The sequence below is a fragment of the Vicia villosa genome, linkage group LG6, assembly GCF_029867415.1.
Source record: "Vicia villosa cultivar HV-30 ecotype Madison, WI linkage group LG6, Vvil1.0, whole genome shotgun sequence".
NCBI lineage: Eukaryota > Viridiplantae > Streptophyta > Magnoliopsida > Fabales > Fabaceae > Vicia > Vicia villosa.
In genome coordinates, this window is record NC_081185.1 from 108,685,591 (window position 1) to 108,704,417 (window position 18,827).

General features: G+C 33.3%; 1 protein-coding gene and 1 non-coding gene across 2 annotated transcripts; both read left to right on the forward strand.

The window, feature by feature from the left end:
- Window positions 1-1,792: 1,792 nt before the first annotated feature.
- On the forward strand, window positions 1,793-11,073 carry LOC131609534 (DExH-box ATP-dependent RNA helicase DExH17). The gene is made up of 28 exons (XM_058881247.1): window positions 1,793-1,964; window positions 2,663-2,749; window positions 2,872-3,055; window positions 3,361-3,522; window positions 3,779-4,016; window positions 4,110-4,146; window positions 4,239-4,285; window positions 4,529-4,566; window positions 4,668-4,689; window positions 4,804-5,016; window positions 5,201-5,357; window positions 5,453-5,504; window positions 6,347-6,418; window positions 6,538-6,587; window positions 6,702-6,819; window positions 6,898-6,961; window positions 7,030-7,113; window positions 7,201-7,326; window positions 7,412-7,608; window positions 7,688-7,876; window positions 7,993-8,244; window positions 8,325-8,374; window positions 8,558-8,575; window positions 8,827-8,906; window positions 8,988-9,174; window positions 9,277-9,314; window positions 9,404-9,787; window positions 9,872-11,073. The coding sequence occupies exons 2-28, from the start codon at window positions 2,682-2,684 to the stop codon at window positions 10,495-10,497; spliced, it is 3,753 nt and encodes a 1,250-aa protein (XP_058737230.1). The 5' UTR covers window positions 1,793-1,964; window positions 2,663-2,681; the 3' UTR covers window positions 10,498-11,073.
- Window positions 11,074-11,171: 98 nt separating this feature from the next.
- Window positions 11,172-11,255, forward strand: TRNAL-CAA (transfer RNA leucine (anticodon CAA)). Its single transcript has one exon. It is a non-coding gene; the product is annotated as a tRNA-Leu (tRNA).
- The last annotated feature ends 7,572 nt before the right edge of the window (window positions 11,256-18,827 follow it).

Sequence of the window (18,827 nt, forward strand, 5' to 3'; positions counted from 1 at the left end):
ATTTTGATTCAAGGTTTTAAGATGTTCAAGTATGGATGGATGATAGAGCTTGGAGCTTAAGGTTTGAAAGAAAAAAGCTTGAAGACCTTGTTGCATGAAAAATTATGGAAAAGAAGACTTCGGATTCATGCTTGTCATGGAAAATTTTGGTTATGTTTCTAGAACTTAGAAAGTTTAAGCAATAACTTGGCAAGCATCTTTTTGTAAATGGAATGTAAATCTATTTTGTAAACTTGCATTTGAATGAGAAAAACATCTTGTGACTTTGTAAAAAATGAATGAACTTGAATTTCTCACTTGAACATTTAAATGAGAAATGGATTTGTATCCTCATAACATTTGCAATTCTTCACAATTTAAATAAAGAATGAATTGTGGCCATTTGTAACTTGAATGAGAATTGTACTTGTAATAAATTTGGCATTAACTTTGGATATAATTTGCGATTCACATGATCAATTAATTTTCCCCTCAATGCAAAAAATTGAATTTTAAACTTGAAATATCTCTTTCGAATCATGTAAATTTCACCACTAAATGTATCAATTGAACAAGAACTTGAATGGGAAGCAAACCATAAACCACTGCTGAAAGCTGGAAAAGAAATGACCAAATGAATCTTGAACGAATGACGAAGGCTTTAATGATATAAATCCTAATTCTCTCAAAAAAATTAGGTCTTTAACCAATAATCCAATGATTTCCTCAGGCGGTCCATCTCAAAATTCAAAACATTAACAATGTGGTGAAGATCAATAATGATGTGATTGACTTTGATCTTTGACCATAAATTCACCTGGGCGATGGACCCAACAAAATATAGACCAGGTAACAGACCACAAATCAAAAATTTCAGGTTTCTGACCGTGTAGATGGAATGATGATGCTTGTGATAAACTCATGACTTTTTGAATGTATGAAATAGACAAGAGATAAAAATTGGGGTATGACATCTTGGAGCATATGTTAAGAAATATATATTTAGAAAATTTGTCACGAATAAAATAAAAAATAAAATTAATTGTATATTTATTAATAATTCAATACATAATTTTTAAGATAGTTTTTATTTATTTAATTCTTAACATATGGCTTAAGCATGTTAGCAGTGTTTTAAAAACCGGACCGGACCGGCCGGTCGGACCGGTCGAACTGGGAACCGGCCATGTAACTGGTCTGGTTCAATAGCTGGATCGAGAATGTCATTGAACCGGTGTGAACCGGTCAAAACCGTTAAAACTGGGAAAATCGGCGGTTTTTGTGAACCGGTGGTTTAAATGCATTTTCCAATTTATTTTATTTTTTATTTTACTTAAAAAGATTAAAACAATGTCATTTTGACTGTTTTAATTAAATTATGAATTGTGTGTGATACCTATGTGTAAAATTTGAATTTAAATTATGAATTTGTGAATTTTTTTATAATATAATATTTTCAAAAAATTTAAGTACTAGTTATATTTTATAGGGACTGAATCATTCGATTCCATAGATTTTATACCTATATAATTTTGTTATAACGACCGGTCTATTCAACCGAGTTATCCGGTTTAACCCGATTTAGTCATGCGATTTGACCAGTGACTCAATGATTCAACCAATAAACCAGTAACCCTTGATGTCCGGTCCGATTTTTAAAATAGTACATGTTAGCATTACCTTTGATTTGTTGGGCGCCAATTCTACACAGTAAGCGTAAAGTGTGTGATTCTCGCGCAATTAAACTATTTGATTTATTTTTTTTTAAATCCCAAAAATCAAATTTAGCATTCACACGCATCACCCGTTATTTTCCCGGGAAGAGAACTTCATCAAGCTATATAAACACCACGCTACTCAATTTTCGAATTTTTGTTAGTTACTATTCCACACTCGATTCAGAGTTCCCTCACTCCATCCCTTTTCTCTCACCTCGCTCTCTTCCACACACCGACGAATCCTTCTGCATCATCTTCCTCTATCAGGTTCATCTCTCCTTCCGCACGCGGATCCGCCGATGAATTCGACGAATCCGAGCTAAAATTCATCTCGCATTTTGTTGAATGTACATTGTGTTCCTCATTCTGTTTCAATTTTTTGCTCTATGAATCTTATATTCACGTTTTCTAAGTTCGATTTTCATCTCATGCTTGCGAAATCCAGCAAATGTGTGAAATCGTTCACATCGAAGTAACGTTCTGATCAAATTCACAGTTTATCTGGCATTTTTTCTTTGGTTTTGTGTTAGTTGCTATGGATTTAGTTGTATATGATTTAGTTGAATATCTTCGAAATATATTTTCGAGCCTGAAATTTGGTGATACTTGTTTTGATTGATTGTGCGAAAGGTCGGTGAGCGAATTCTAAAATAAGAGAAATGTTGAATAAAGAGTTAACAAAGATTTTGAAGTTTTTAGGTTTCTTTTTTATTTTTCGTAATTAATTTGAATTAAATGATTTCGATTATTTTTTAATCATGAAATTGACCTTCATTTTGTGTTTTTTGGTCGAGATTATAAGCATCATGCTTAATTTTGACATTTTATTGTTTAGTGTATCTCTATTGTATGAAAATTACTTTGGATAAACAATGATGATTATATTCGGTGTTATCTTATTTGCTTGATTTTGTTGGTGTTATACTTCAGAACTGATGTTCTGTTTACAACCTGTTGTTGTGCAGTTAATTCGGCGTCCCAATTATGGATTCATATTCTTTGAAATCTGTGTTCGATTTGCCTCAACCGTTTCAATCATGTTTTAGTTTCAGGTACTGCATAATTTTCTTTTAATATGTGATTAATATAGTAGATTGCTGCTACAGATAACTTGTATGTTTGATGTGCTTTTAATTAAGAGATCGTGCTCATTTATCATGTATCTTTGTGACAGATATTTTAATTCACTTCAGAGTGAATGCTTTCCTACTTGTTACCACTCCGATGTAAACATGGTCATCTCTGCTCCAACCGGAAGTGGTAAAACAGTACTCTTTGAACTTTGCATTTTGAGGCTTCTTGCCAGGTCCATATCATCTGAGGGAAGATTCGTACATGTGAAGGGGTCTCTAAAAACGGTAAGTAATTTCCTGCAAGATTCTGGAAGTGGAAACTTTTGTCACAGTTATCTTTCTGAGTAGCATTGGTTTATGTTCAAGTAAAGGCAAAGCAGGTAGGCAGATTCTCTTTTTCCTTGCGTCAGTGGTGTAAACCCTTTTATTTTTGCCATAAACAAAGACTCATACTGTATTGGTACATGAAAACAACCTAACTTTTGTATGGTGAACCACTGAATCGTTTGAAGCTTACAATTTGATGTGTTTTAACTATCACGTGTCATTAACTAATTATTGGTACAATGATCTTCTCACTTGGTGTCAAGATCTATATTGCCCCATCTAAGGCTTTAGTTCAGGAGAAGGTCCGTGACTGGAATCAGAAATTTGGACCATGGGGGATACATTGCCTTGAGCTGACAGGTGACAACGAATCTTACACTCCAAGAAATATAAATGAAGCTGATATCATTCTAACCACCCCAGAGGTCAGTATTCAGATGAGAGTTATCTAAACATAAGTAGAGCAAGACACTTTAGTCTTTAATGTACTTTGCTTCTTCTTTGAAATATTAAATGGACATAGATTTCAATATAATAATGAATTATGGTGTTTATGCGCATATACCCCAATCCAAAGAGACACGAGAAACATTTCTTTTTTCTGTCGGTCTGACATGCATACACTATGACTGATTTGTTGACACTATTGGAGGTGGCTAAACTTCATTTTTCAATGATTAGAAATTTGATGCAGTGTCACGATATGGTATAGAGAGTGGTGGTTTGAGCTTTTTCAGTGACATAGCACTTCTTCTAATTGATGAGGTTCACCTGCTGAATGATCCCCGTGGAGCTGCCCTGGAAGCAATTGTTAGCAGGATAAAAATTGTGTCTCGCAATCCAAAAATGAAATTAAATCCTCTGTCTCAGGTCCGCTTCCTCGCTTTATCCGCAACAATTCCAAATATTGAGGATCTAGGTATTTTTCTATTTTACTTGATGTTGTAACAAGAGTTAAATATCATGTAAGCAACCATGGGAGGAATTTCATGCAATATACATACTTTTGCAGCTAAATGGCTCTTGGTTCCTGACCAAGGGATCAAAAGGTAGTTTTCCAACTCCACATTCATTATTTGGTTTTGTGCTATAATGCTGCAAGTTTATATCCAGAAATTTATTTCCTTTTGAATGTTCACAGGTTTGGAGAAGAAATGAGGCCAGTAAAGCTGACAACCAAGGTTTTTGGTAAGCTAGTAAACTGTGCATATTCAAAATTCAAATTAATCTGTTTCTTATCATTTTCATTCATTGGAACCCAATAGAATGTCTTCATAACCAAGTTGTATGGGGTTTCCTCAGAAGGAAAAAAAGAGAGAAAAATGACATCAGCAAAAGACACCAAATTTGAATTTGTGTATTTTTTTTTTGTATTAGTCCTGGCAGTGACTTCAAACAATTTACTTTAGGTTTACTTCCAAATTTATGCAGGCTATGCTCCAGCCAAGAATGACTTTCTATTTGAGAAGGTTGGTTTGAAGTTAACTAATATCAGATAGTATCAATACTTTTACATAATACATTCTATCATTTAATTGTATCTTAATTTCTGTTTTAAACTACCATGCAGCGCCTTCAAAACTATATTTTTGGTAAGCAGTGTAATTCAGCGTACGAGTTAATGGCTTTATGCTTTGCAACTTTAATCTACTATTAACACTTTTACATAAGAAAAATAACCGTTCAATGTGTACAACGGATTTCAGATATTCTCATGCAGTATTCTAAAGGGAAATCTGCGCTTATATTTTGTTCAACAAGAAAAGGTGCTCAGGAAGCAGCTCAGAAACTCTCTCAAATTGTCATGAATTTCGGCCAGTCAAATCCTTTTGTTAAGAGCAGAGAACAGCAAGATCAGCTGAGGGAGGCTTCTCTATCACTTAGTGACAAACAAATGCAATCATATATTCTTTATGGTGGTATGTTACTTTTTTAAGCGAAATTAGGCATGGTATTTCATTAATTATAAATTGAGCAACACGTACAAGGTGAAATTTGATCAAAACCATGCAACGGAGGCTGGAGTATGACCACATTAGCTAACTAGGGATCAACTATATTTGTTTGTCGGCTGATAAATTTAACAAAACAATTTGTTTGCAGTCGGTTATCACAATGGCGGGCTTTGCCTCAAAGATCGCAGTATTGTGGAAGGCCTTTTTCTTAAAGGTGACATCCAAGTACTTTGCACTACAAATACACTAGCCCATGGAATCAACCTCCCAGCACATACCGTGGTGATTAAATCAACACAACACTTGTATGTTCATTTTTCTAAATATTTTATGCAAAGAACACAAATTTTATCCCTCCTCTTTTTTCAAATTAACTTATTGTAATGTTAATTATTTCCAGCAACAAGGAAAAAGGTCTTTACATGGAATATGACCGCTCCACTATATTGCAGGTTCGCTTATTAAGATACCTTATGATTGTTTTAATTTATCTACAGACAGTATTGCAAAATGACAAGTGACGAGTAACTGTTTATTTCATCAGTGTAGGTTTTACTTAATTTGAATCTAGCGTCAATACATGTATCATTTGTGTAGAAGTGTGGCATATACAATTAACCTCGCAATAGAGGATTATTTGTTGGGTTTTTCATCAAAAACTCCTCGGCTAGTATTGCTTATTAATACGACAGTCTTTGATTAAGATGTACATTTTGTTTTAGTTACTTTATAGTAGTTGAAATAACCGATAGATTAGCCATGCATATTGCATTAACTATATGACTACTTGTCAACTACTTGTTTGCGTTGAGAAAGCCGTATCTGAGCATCTCCAATGCAAGATTATTAATTGAAGATGGGATGCATTATTATTAATAAAAGTGACATTAGTGGCCATTTGACAACTGTTCTTAAAGGGAATTTAACCAACGTGTTGGTACCACAATGCACATGCAATATTCCGAGCGCGTTAATTCTCTCTTTTTTATAGAAACCTAAACAAAAAGTTCTCTAAAAGTGCATTTCTATTTTGTGCACTTCTATTTGTTTAAAAGTGATCTTCCAAACAAATTATGTAGTTCAAAATTGCCTTTCTAAAAATTGGACGATCTTTTAGTAGCAAATATGGAATAAAAAGTAGCGATTTCTATCTTTCTTTTAATTGGAATAGGACTTGCTTGAGTAGTAACCCAACCAACAAATTCGTGCTTGATTTTTTCCCCATGATATTTAGTTGAACTTTTGAGTATTAATATATCAAGTTGGACTAAAGTTTTTATTGCACAATGTACAGATGTCAGGAAGGGCAGGCCGACCACCATTTGATGATACAGGCATGGTTATAATCATGACAAGGAGAGAAACGGTGAATTGTTCTGCAAAATGCTTTTTAACTTCTACATTCTCAAAGTTCTTCTATTTTGATCACTAACTCTGTTCTTTCACATGTGCTCTTATTTTCTCTTACATATGCTTGTACACCAGGTTCATTTGTATGAGAACCTCTTAAGTGGGTGTGAACTAGTGGAATCACAGTAAGACAGCCTCTTCCAAAGTTGCCAATGGATAAAAGATGATTTAATGTTGCTCATATTATGTGAACTATGAGAAATTATCTCGTTCAACTAATTGATTTTTGTTTATCCTAGATTACTCTCTTGTGTGACAGAGCATTTACTTGCCGAAATAGTTCAATTGACAGTAACTGATATTACAAAAGCAATTGAATGGATGGAATGTTCATACTTGTATGTTAGAATGAAAAAGGTAAGTGAGTGCAAACGTCTTTTAATTTTGTCTGAGTTTCTACCATCCGATTTGGTGAAAATTTTTATCCATGAGCAGAATCCCACGAACTATGCAATTGAGAAAGGAACTTCTGATGGCCGTATAGAGAAACATGTGCAAGGTACAATTGTCACCTGAATAGTTTTCCCCCTATTTCAAGCTATACATTACTAAACCATGTTATCTCAGAGGTTTGCGTTCAGAAAGTTAACGAGTTATCACAGTATCAAATGGTCTGGGTTGATGAAGATGGTTTCCTCTTGAGACCACTAGGTATTGATATACTCAAGAACAATGGTATCACTTAAATATTTGTGAAATCCAAACTGATTCCTGATATTTTTCCTTTTGCTACCTTAGATCCTGGAAGGTTGATGACAAAGTACTATTTGAGATTTAACACCATGAAACAGATAATGCGAACTCCTGAAAATTGCAGTTTAGAAGATGCTCTTCGTGTTGTATGCTATGCGGAAGAAATTTCATGTGCGCATATGTGTTGAAACTTTTTATATTAGGATATATCATTTACCCATTAAACCTTGACACACTTATTTACTGAAAAATGTAGGGATACAGCTCAGACGCAATGAAAAGAAGCTCTTAAATGACATCAATGCAGACAAAGACGGACGGCTTCGATTTCACATTCTTGGAGAGAAAGGAAAAAAGAAAAAGCGCATTCAAACAAGAGAAGAGAAGATATTTATTTTAGCAAATGACTGCTTCACTGGTGATCCTTCAGTGCATGACCTATCTCTGATTCAGGTAAGCGTTGTAACATCAGTATTTTTTTGCTAATATTAACATGGTTATGTCTTAGTGATTCAATATACTCCTTTTACAGGACATAAATTCTATATGCTCAAATGGATTTAGAATTGCAAAATGCATGAAAGACTATTTTGTCTATAAAAAGAATTTCAAAGGAGCTGCGAATTCAGCCCTTCTGGCCAAATCATTTAACCAGAAACTTTGGGATGATAGTCCATACCTTTTAAAACAGTTGCCTGGAATAGGGATGGTTACAGCAAAGGTGATATTAACTGATTTTATTTATTTTGTATTTTATTAATGCATATAATAATTGCTAATACTTTTCGCAGCATATCGTTTAATTGCCCGTTTTTCTTAATTTGATGTTCTTTACAGGCACTGCATTCAATGGGAGTTAAATCATTTGAAGCGCTCGCTGAAGCTGATCCGAGGAAAATAGAGATAGTGACTGGTCGGAAATACCCATTTGGTAACCATATTAAAGATTCTCTCTTATCACTACCTCCAAAAGTTGATGTGAAGCTTACAGAAATTGAAAGCCATACACATGGAAAATCCAAGATAGCAGTAACATTGACTAGGATGTCACAGCCAGGGCAGTCAGCAAAACGACATTATGCTGATATGGTGTGTTATCTGAATGTTTTCTTAGAGGACTTTTCGACATGTAATAATTTGAACAAGTTTATCAAATTTCTTTCTCGCAGATCATTGGTTTGGAAGAAGACAACACTATTCTCTTTCATGAAAAAATTAGGTGACGATGACCTATAAATTTATATATTATGGCTTGATACTGTACACCAATTAAAAGAGTTTCTATCAAACATGTCTACTTGATGGTATTGAGTAATTAGTATTTAGTATTACGACACTATATTTGTGCGAGCTATTACCTCATCTAATCACAGTTTATTCTTTTGCAAATCGTTGTTTGCAGGGTTGATCAGTTCTCCAGGTATGTGAATTAACCCCGGCTTTATATTTTCAGTAAAAACAATTTATGTTAGAGCATACACAGACTGAAGTAAGAGACATTAAAGAAGTTTTAAATTCTATATCCAGTGTTTGAACCTTGGAAACTAACATAAGAGCTGAATTACTAAATTACTAATAACTCTGACCGTCCTAGAGTCAAACTCTCTTCTGATATCTAATTTTTACTTTTCAACACATTCAGCATGAGACCATTTTGTTTTCATATTACAGCCCATATAGCACAACAGTTCTTGTGCCCGTCTTGCAAGGGAAGCAGACGATCAAAGCCAATTTTATATATGAGGAATACAGTAAGATGTAGTTAATAAACCTCTACAAAATAGCTAGTCTACATTGTGGAATTTTGACTCAACTCAGTTTTTTTCATACAGTTGGTATTGATGTCCATCAAAAGCTTTTCCTTATGAAAGAGAGCAATTCAAACATGATTTTAAAAAGAAACAGGAAGCAGACTTCTTTTCCTCCACCTGAAGAGATATTTGTAATTCAAGATGATGACATAAATCTAGGTCATATACCGCAGGAAGAGACAAGCACTTGGAGCAAGGATAAGGACATGTAAGTCATCTTCACTTAAAATGTTGACATAAATATTTATCTAGTCAGTTAAAGTATAGCTTTTAGAAGATATCAAATTTTAATGGTGATCTTTATTTGCAGTCCCAGTTTCGACCTCTTTGACGATATGTTTGAGGAAGGTAGCACTCCTAATATGATTTTACTAACTTCTAGGATTCTTAAAAATATTATCCTCTTCACCAACTAATTATGTCATTCTGTGTGAAAGGTGGCAATGCTATCGAGGTTGGAGAAGAGAAAATCAAAATTATCACTGAGAAAACAGTATTTGATCACATACGGGAGAAAGCCAAAAGCTTTTCTCTCCTGTCTTCATTTGAAAACATCCGCTGTCCATCAGTTGAGGTCTTTCTTGGAAGAAATCATGCCCGTGGGAAGGGGTCTTACCATGGTAGTGAGAAGAAGTCTTACCATGGGCATGAGGTAGTTGTCTTGGATGATGATGACAATAAAGTTTCTGGACAAACTGCTGTCAATTTTCCTGCTGATCTCAGAAAAGAAGAACACAAAGATATCAACCTCAGTCTGACATTAAAAGATCATAATCTAGCTGAAAGCTCATATAACATGAGCAGTTTAGTTGATGATACAGGTACACCTTTTCACTAGCAGTGTAGATGCAATTATTATTACGTTTCGTTTATAATTTCATTATTGTGTCCTTTTATTGCTGAAGGTGTTTTCTTCCCTGAACCTAAAGCAAGAAGTTATGAAAATTTAACTGAAGAAACAGTATTTGACCATATAAAAAGAAAATCTAAGGATTTTCCCCAGATCAGCAAGCTTGATTGCATGCAGACAGCAATCCCGAAAACTGAATTCTTCTCAAAGAACCGTCCCAATTCTTTGAAAGCTGCTTTAGGTGTGGTAGCTGAGACTAATCTCTCAGACATGGTCACTGGTAATACGCTAATGTCAGATATGGAGCCTGCTGATACAAAAAACTATTCATCTGGTATTCAAGTTGGGAATTCTGTTGAACACGAGAAATTTGAAGACTCCTTTTGCACAGATGGGGTAGTTGATATTTCTAAGGGCTTTTTAACCACCAATTCTGTCCAATCGTCCAATTCTGTTCCAGTTGTAGGTTTTCTAAATTCTAAAGAGAAAAACTGGTCATTAGATTCTGGAAGCTTTGAAAGGAGGAGCAGTAAGAAGCAGCGTTATTTGCCAATGGAATCAAAAGAAGAGAAGTTAAATCCAAGTGAAATTATAAGACAATTGTGTTCTTGGGAAACTTCAGGTCAAATGAATCAAATAGAGCCATGTCTCGGGTTTAAAAGTGTGTTCTCTTTTCTCTGATTTTCTTTTACAAGGAAACAGCTGAGAATAACACCAAAGTGTTGACCGTTGATAGTTTTACTTATTAAACAAACTTTTACTACCAAAGACTTGTACTCCTTCTGCATACAGGTAGAACTTAGCATGCAAGGTTGCAGTTTGTTATAGACATGCATGCCTATGCAGTACATTACATCTGAAATAAACTTCACAAAATTAAAACATATATAATGTTTCTAACAAAATAAAGAGGAAAATACACTCAACTCCCTTTAGATTTAGCTAAATAACACAAACATCTTCTTTAACTTTCAAAATACAATAACCGTCCTCTATCGTGATATCATGTTATTTAGAGAAATCGGAAGAATTAACTTATGTGAGTGATGAAGAGTTGAGCCTGTATCCAGAAGAAGAAGCAAGCAAGCAAGCAATAGAAGCATAGTGAAGGAACTGACTTACAATCAAAGGAGAGTGGGATTTGATTTGGATATAATGGCAAAGATATATCAGGCTATGATTATTTGTCGATAAGATTTAATCTACAACGTTGACATAAAGAATGTGTATATGATGCTATTGCTCTGGTTGTTGGTAAAGAAGATTTAATCTATGTAACAAAAAAACTGTGTGTTTATAATGTTTAGATTAAGCAGGTTGATTTAATTTAAATAAAAATCAATCTCTAACAACAAGTCAGGATGGCCGAGTGGTCTAAGGCGCCAGACTCAAGTTCTGGTCTTCGAAAGAGGGCGTGGGTTCAAATCCCACTTCTGACATTTTTTATTTTTTATTTTTTAATTTATTTGTTCTTTCAACCACAGCCATGTTCATGTTCAAAACTGATTTTCTTTTGAATTCTGTTTGAATTTATTTGTTCTTTCATGCAAAAACTGATTTTCTTTTGAATTCTGTTTGAATTTATTTGTTCTTTCATGCAAAGAAGTCATAGTTTAACTAGACACTACAGCCATGTTCAAAATTAGTTTTTTTTTTTTTATTCTTTCATGCAAAGAAGTCATAGTTTAACTAGACATCATAGCCATGTTCAAAACTAATTTTATTATTCAAATAGTTTGACATTTAATATAAATTGAAATGGAAAATATTTATATTTTCTCATACAACTTTACTTTATGAATTTTCTTATACAAATATGTATCTTCTTCCCCACCTTATTATTTATTTATAGTCCATACTTTCATATTTAATATTCGATAACCTTTTACTCAACTTTTAGAAGTTGAAAATGAAACATTCCTTCATTCAACATAGATATCATGATAAATTGATATTTTTTTTGTGAATATTTAAAATATATATAGTGGATGTTTTAAGATTAAAAAAATATTTATATAAAATATTTATACAAAGTTATCTCTTAACATATTCTACTCTCATGATTTATTAAGTAATTTTTTGTATCTTACAAATTTAGTTAAACAAAGATTGAAAAATATTTGATTTAATTTTACTTTTGATATCAAAATAATTTATTATAAATTGAGATAAAAATAAATGTTACAAAGAAATTACTGAGTGATTACCTCATTATTTTGCACATGTAATAGAGGGAATGATTTTCTCGTCGTCGACAAACAAATAAAACATCATCAACGCCACCAAGCTGTCAGATTTAAACGCTAAAACTACTAAGAAACTACTAAAGAAGGTGTCATTCTAAAACAAACACATACGTGTGATTGAAGTTGCCCTAATTTCTATAAAAAAATTGATTTGATTGCACATAATCGGGTGTGTATCAAACATGAGAATGGAAATTAAATACGGTCAAAAGTCTACCTTCATGAGAAGGCGCTTTAAGGGATGTGCTCAACATGGACCAATGTTATTGTGGTGAAACTATTGAGGAAAACAGTAGGATACAAGCATAGGAAAGAGAGGTTCTAAAGAGTGTGGAAATTAACAAGAGGTTTTAAGATACGTGATAATGATAATGACTTCTTTATGATCAAATTTGATATGCAATCAGACAAGGAGAATGTCATCTTAGAGAATTTAATTTTTTAGACAATTGCTCCAACGATAACTCCCTTGTTCCAAACATTATGTTGTTTATTTCCTTTTAAATGCACCAACTACATGTCAACCAAATCATAATAGTAAATTTCCTATTGTCTTTCGGAAATGAGTGAGACCCGCATAATTGATGTGTGTGATTGGAAGCGTTATTATGAAGAACATAGGAGATTCCATATACCAAAACATTTTATGTACTTTACCACCCACATTTATAGAAAACACATTAAAAAAATTATTAGCATTTTTTTCTAACACGTCGCAATCTTGTGAGCACACCAGCAAATTTTGATCTAAAATATCATGCCGAACTAAGTTACCCTTTGTTGGACGTCTATTATTAAAAAGTCTCCAATAAATAAATATAGACACTTTTGAAGGAATAAAATTATTCCAAAAATCTTCATATGCACCATTAGGTCGATACTTGATTGATAATAACTAATATGCACATTTGACAGAGTAACCTTAGTCAAGATCAAGGTTCCAAGTCATTTTGTCTGACACGTTAATCTACAAAACAACTTTAACTAGTAAAGCACAACATTCCCTAACTCTCTTTTCCTCTCTGCAAAGAGGTGTTAACATTACCTCTAACCACCACCACCAAGACACCACCCCAACCTGTTCATCTCAACCACTAAAATATTAATATCTATCGATAACTCAAAATATTTGATAAACATGTCTCTAATAGACCCCCTGAAAGCCATCTAGCCTTCTAAAACAGCGTGTTTTACATATTTTCAACCATTATTCTAACATAATATTCAAACTAGCTGATACATTTCAAAACAACCCATTCTCTAACACTAAACAAATCCTTTCACCACTGTGGCGCCTTCCTCCCCACTCAAAATTCTACAATTATACACATCCTATATTTTTTACTAAATACGTTAAACCATATGCTAATTTTATTCACGTGAATCCTCTACCTCCTTTATCTAACAATGACTAATTAAACTCTCTTATCCTTCAACTTCCCGACCCTTATTTGACCAATCAAGACAATCTGTCTCCCATCTAATCTAAATATTTTTCATAGCATCCTTACTCACACCCCAAAGAAAAGATTAAGACTTCAAATGGAGACTAAGTTTTCACTTTTCAAAATGAGAGGATTAAAACTAAAAAAAATGAAAGTAGGGGGATTGAAATTGCATTTAAGCCAAGATTTAGATAAAGATTAAATAGAAGATATAATACCTGAAGGAGCTTTGAATAAGGATATAAAATAAACTGGTAACAAAGACAAGATAAATTTAAGTAAAACAAGACTATCTCCCATCAATGAGTTTTCAATTGTCCACCCATAAAGCTTCAACTTGATTCAAGTATCCAAAGAGTTCCACGAAGAAAGATCTCAAGGAATACCTCATATATGAAGAATACCTAAGTAGATAAAAGGAATTTGAACAAATTTAAAATTAAGAGCATGAGTTGTATCTACCAACCAATATTAAGCCAGATTAACATCAACCAATAAACTTGTGTGAAAATTGATTTTCAAACTTGAGATAAATTCAAAATGAATCCAGTTTTCCTTCATAACTATGATGTTTACCCAATACTTATCACAAATTACGAAAAAGTATCATCTGCAAATTGCAGATGCGAAACTCATTCTTGAGATTTCAACCATGCTAACGCAGTACCTTACGTACAAACCATGATTGGGTGATGCCTTCAAAAATATATTCAAGCCTTTCACTACAATCAAGAACAAAAACATAGATAAGGGGCCCTTTGGCGCACACCCTCATCATCGTGAACTCGTATGTATGACTATCATGAACTTATATTGACGTTGAAACAAAGTTTATGCATTCCATGATCCACTTTCTCCATTTAAGTGAGAACCCATTTTAGCTTAATATATATTATCTAACATCTTCTCTTAAACTCACCATGCATTCACATGAAGTGGTGAGAGTTTGTCAACAAGAAATCCAACCAAAAAAGCTAACATTATAACCAACAAATAAAGAAAAATCGACAACCAAGGTGATGAACCATTATAGAGAAGAACAATAACAAAAAATAGAAGAGGATGAGCCAAATTGAAAAACCAAAGTTGAACTAAGTGGAAAGAAAGGTAATCAAAATAAGACTGGACATCGAACCGACGTACCTTTGGGTTTAGGATTTTTAGATTAGACTAGGGTTAAACCCGTTATAAATAAATAAATACTTTTTATTTATAAATAAGAATAATTATATACAAGTATAATTATATTTTTAAATGGTTTAAAAAATGATTGATAATTTAATAATAATAAAAACGTAATAGTTTTTTTAGTTTTTTATATCCTTTTACATTTATAATACACCGGTAGATATGACCAAAACTTTCATTTTAATAAAAAAAATAAAAATAAAAAATAAAAAATAATAATAATAATAAACATATTCTAATGACATTATCAATTATTTAATCACAATATTGCCGTGTCATTTCCTTTATGTATTGCATTGTATTTTATTGTATCTGTTTATTGGAGTTCGATCATCTCCCGCCAAATGAATCTTTTCATTTATCTTGCACCTAATCAAATGGCTAATAGGGTTTAGACTTAAATGCAGTTTTGATTTCCAAAATTTTCAATTATTTGATTTTGGTCCCCCAAATTTCAATTGTTTAATTTTGGTCCCCAAGTTTTTTAATTGCTTGAGTTTGGCCCCCCAAATTTCAATTGCTTGATTTTGACCCCCTAAATTTTTCCCCTTTTACTTTTGATAGTTCCCTAATGACATGTAGATTAAACTTCTCTTTCTTTTTCTTTTTTTTTTATTTAAAATTTCTTCTCTACAATTCTATTTTTCTTCTCTTTTAAATAATTAAGCTTTGAATGTAATATTTTGAAAATCATAAATATTTCTTTCAACTTGTGTCTAATGGCAAATTGTTTTGACAACAAAAATAAAAAGAACACTAGCTAATTAAAATGACAAACTCTTTGCCCATTAACTCCCTCATATTTAAGCATAAAGTCCCAAAGTCTAGCAATCATATTAGTCATATAGAATTTCAATATTTTTATAAGGGATGCTTGTCCCTATATTCTAAAATAACTTTGCTAAAAGGTTCACACATGTTATTGGCTTTAAAGGGACTTTTATTTTAATTAGCTAATGGTCTATCTTTTTTGTTGTTAAAATAATTTGTCATTCAGTATATATGTTGAATGAAATAATTAAGATTTTCAAGATATTTCGTTCAAAACTTAACTATTAAAAAGAGAAGAAAAATACAAATGTAGAGAAGAAAATTAGAAGAAAAAAAATAGATAAAAAAAGAAAAAAGAAAGAAAGAGAAGTTTAGTCTACATGTCACTGAGAGACTATCAAATGCAAAAGAGGACAAACTTTAGGGCCCCAAATCAAGCAATTGACAAATTTCAAGGGCCAAAATCAAGAAATTGAAACTTGAAAGGTCAAAATCAAGCAATTGAAAAACAAGGGAGACCAAAACCAAGTAATTGAAACTTAGGGGGTAAAAATCTAGTAATTGAAAAATTTAGAGGGCCAAAAGTGGATTTAAGCCTGGGTTTTAAAAGAAAAAACTTAAAATTAAGAGAATTTCTTTATGCACCCGTACTGTCTCTTTGGGATCTCTGGTGAAAACCCCAAAATACCCCTATATTTCAGATATGCATATGCGAATGCATATCTGAAATCACCTTTTTCTTTTTTGAAAAAGGGTGACTTCGGATATGCATATGTGAAATCACTTTTTTTAGAAAAAATGTGTCTTCGCATATGCATATCCGAAATAATTTGACTTATTTCAGAAAGCGAAAACAGACACCCTCACTCTTTGCATTCTCTTCAAACACTAAATACTGCCTAATTCAAAAAAACCCATTTTTTTCCTAAAGTTCCATTGAAGATTTACACTCAAAAAGTTCCATTCAAGCATTCTCAAAGCTCAAATCTTATTCTAACTTCAACTCAAAGCTCAAAAAAATTGAGAGTTTCCTCTACTTATTACCTCAAGGTCAAAGCAGTTATTAGGGTTGTTAGAATTTAAGACAACGTGTAGGTTGATGTTATTGTAGTTCAATGTTAGTGTATGGATGATAAAAATTGAATTTTGGATGAGTTAGGGCAAGAAGTGGAAGTTTCTCAAAACTGGTTGTTCGCAGGTTATTTTGCAAGTATATATCCAAAATCCTCTATAACCAGTTTCGAATATGCACTTACTAAATCTTCCCAGAGTTGATATTTTATTTTAACTTTCAAATTTGTTTCATTAAATGGATGTTAGATCATTCCTTTACCTTAAATCTTATTAACCAGTCATATTTTTTCAGGAAAATGGCTGACAACTAGGCACCGACTGATCGACTAAGACAGGGGAGGCCAACCCAAACAGCCTCAGCTCGGCACGAGAGAACCTCACAACAAAGGATGACTCGAGGACCGGGTTGAGTCTGCATGGATTAAGGACCTGCAGGATCCTCATCTGCATCGAGGAGTCGCATGTCTCTGGCGTCTTCCTCTCGTGAGGTTACTCAGGAGGAGGAGGTACCTGCACATGGTGACGTACTTGAGGAGGAACATGTTGCTACAGACATTTTACACAAGCAAGAGGCTTAAACAAGATAGAGAAAAAGATGGAGTCTCAAGCAGCAGCGTGGGATGAAGCCACTGATTCTACCACTAAGGTTGAATCTTTAGAAAAATCATTTTCAAAGAATCAAGAGGAGTTCAACCTTTGTACTGCCAACATCTCTGTATGGAAGGACCAAATCAAGGAACTACAAGCAAAAATTCATAAAGTTAAAGAGCGTCAAAACGAGCTCAAAAAGCTTAATCGCAAGGAGCTTGATGAAGAGATTAAGGTGGCGTCTATCATGTCGAAAGGGCCCAAAAATTGGGTACTGAAATTGATACCCTTACTCTCCATAAGTCCTTAATCGAACGTCGCTTGTCAGTGTCCGCTGTGAAGTATAATTGGATGAAAGCTTCGCTCCCAAATAATTTACATGCTTAGTCACATGTTGTATTGTTTCTCAGTTTTTTGTAACTTCGAATTTCCTGATAATATTGTAATGACTTATCCATTTTTTGGCATTTATTTTACCATTTTAGCTTTCAATTTGCGCTTGCATTTATTCTGTTATTACTTTAACTTCCTAAAGTATAGGTTTATATGGGTAGGATTACTTTGCATACTAAATCCTCAGTGGAAAGGGCTTTGACCTCGACCTTTTTATTATATACTTTTACAACTCTTTTCTTTTTCCTTTTTAATAATTCTAAGGCATTCGATCTTTCTTAATCTAAATCAACTAGTTCATCAACCATCATATTCCAATAAGATTTAGATGGGATTTCACATTGTCTTTGAACTCTAGTTGATTGAAGACATATCTCGACTGGTAAGACAACATCATGCCCATATGTCGATAAAAATGAGTAGCATTTATGGCCTCCTTAGGGGACATTCGACAAGCCCAATGAATTTGATCTAAAGTTTTATGCTAGTTCTTTGGCCTCTTCCCCACATTCTTCTTTATTAAGCCAATCACTACCTTATTTGATGCTTCGACTTGACCATTTACCTGGGCATGATAAGGTGTATATGTCATCAATTTAATCCTTACTTCATTGGCAAACCCTTGCATTTTTCGAACAGTGAACACCGGGCCTCTATCAATTGTAATGGCCTAAGGGATTCCAAATCTATAAATTATGTGTCTTTGGATGAACTCAATGACTGCTTCTTGATCCATGTTCACTAAAGGTATGGTTTTGATCCACTTAGAAAAGTAATCTTTACCCACTAAGATGTATCTTTGTCCTTTAGACAAATCTGGTCGAATCTCACCAACCAAATCTAATGCCCTACCTTTAAAGGGACAAGGATTTACTATGGAATGTAGTTCACTTGCAGGAACATGTTGAATGCCTTCATGCATATGGAATTCTTGACATCATTTAGCGTACTCGATGCAATCTTTTAACATTGTAGGTCAATACAATCCTTGTCTAAACAATAATCATTTCATTTTGTGGCCTACTTGATTAGCCTCACATGTCCCATAATGGACATTAGAGAGAGCTAAATATGCTCACTTTCACTAAGGCATTTGAGCATAACTCCCTCATGTGTCTTTTTAACAATTTATTTTCCATAAAAGTATAACTTAATGCACGATACCTGGTCTTTCATATTGTAGATGATGTTGGGTTCTTCAAATAATCTACTATTGGCTTTCTCTAGTCCGTGGCTCCCAAATTATCAATGGCTAATATTTCAAAAAATTTCTTCGTCTGCATAACCCAACTTTGTTATTTCCAAG

Excerpts from the sequence above, each read along its gene's own strand:
- LOC131609534 (XM_058881247.1), top strand. The coding sequence starts at position 2,682 with ATGGATTCATATTCTTTGAAATCTGTGTTCGATTTGCCTCAACCGTTT. Across the intron at positions 2,750-2,871 it reads CAATCATGTTTTAGTTTCAG|ATATTTTAATTCACTTCAGA; the intron begins GTACTGCATAAT and ends TCTTTGTGACAG. Across the intron at positions 7,609-7,687 it reads ATGACCTATCTCTGATTCAG|GACATAAATTCTATATGCTC; the intron begins GTAAGCGTTGTA and ends CTCCTTTTACAG.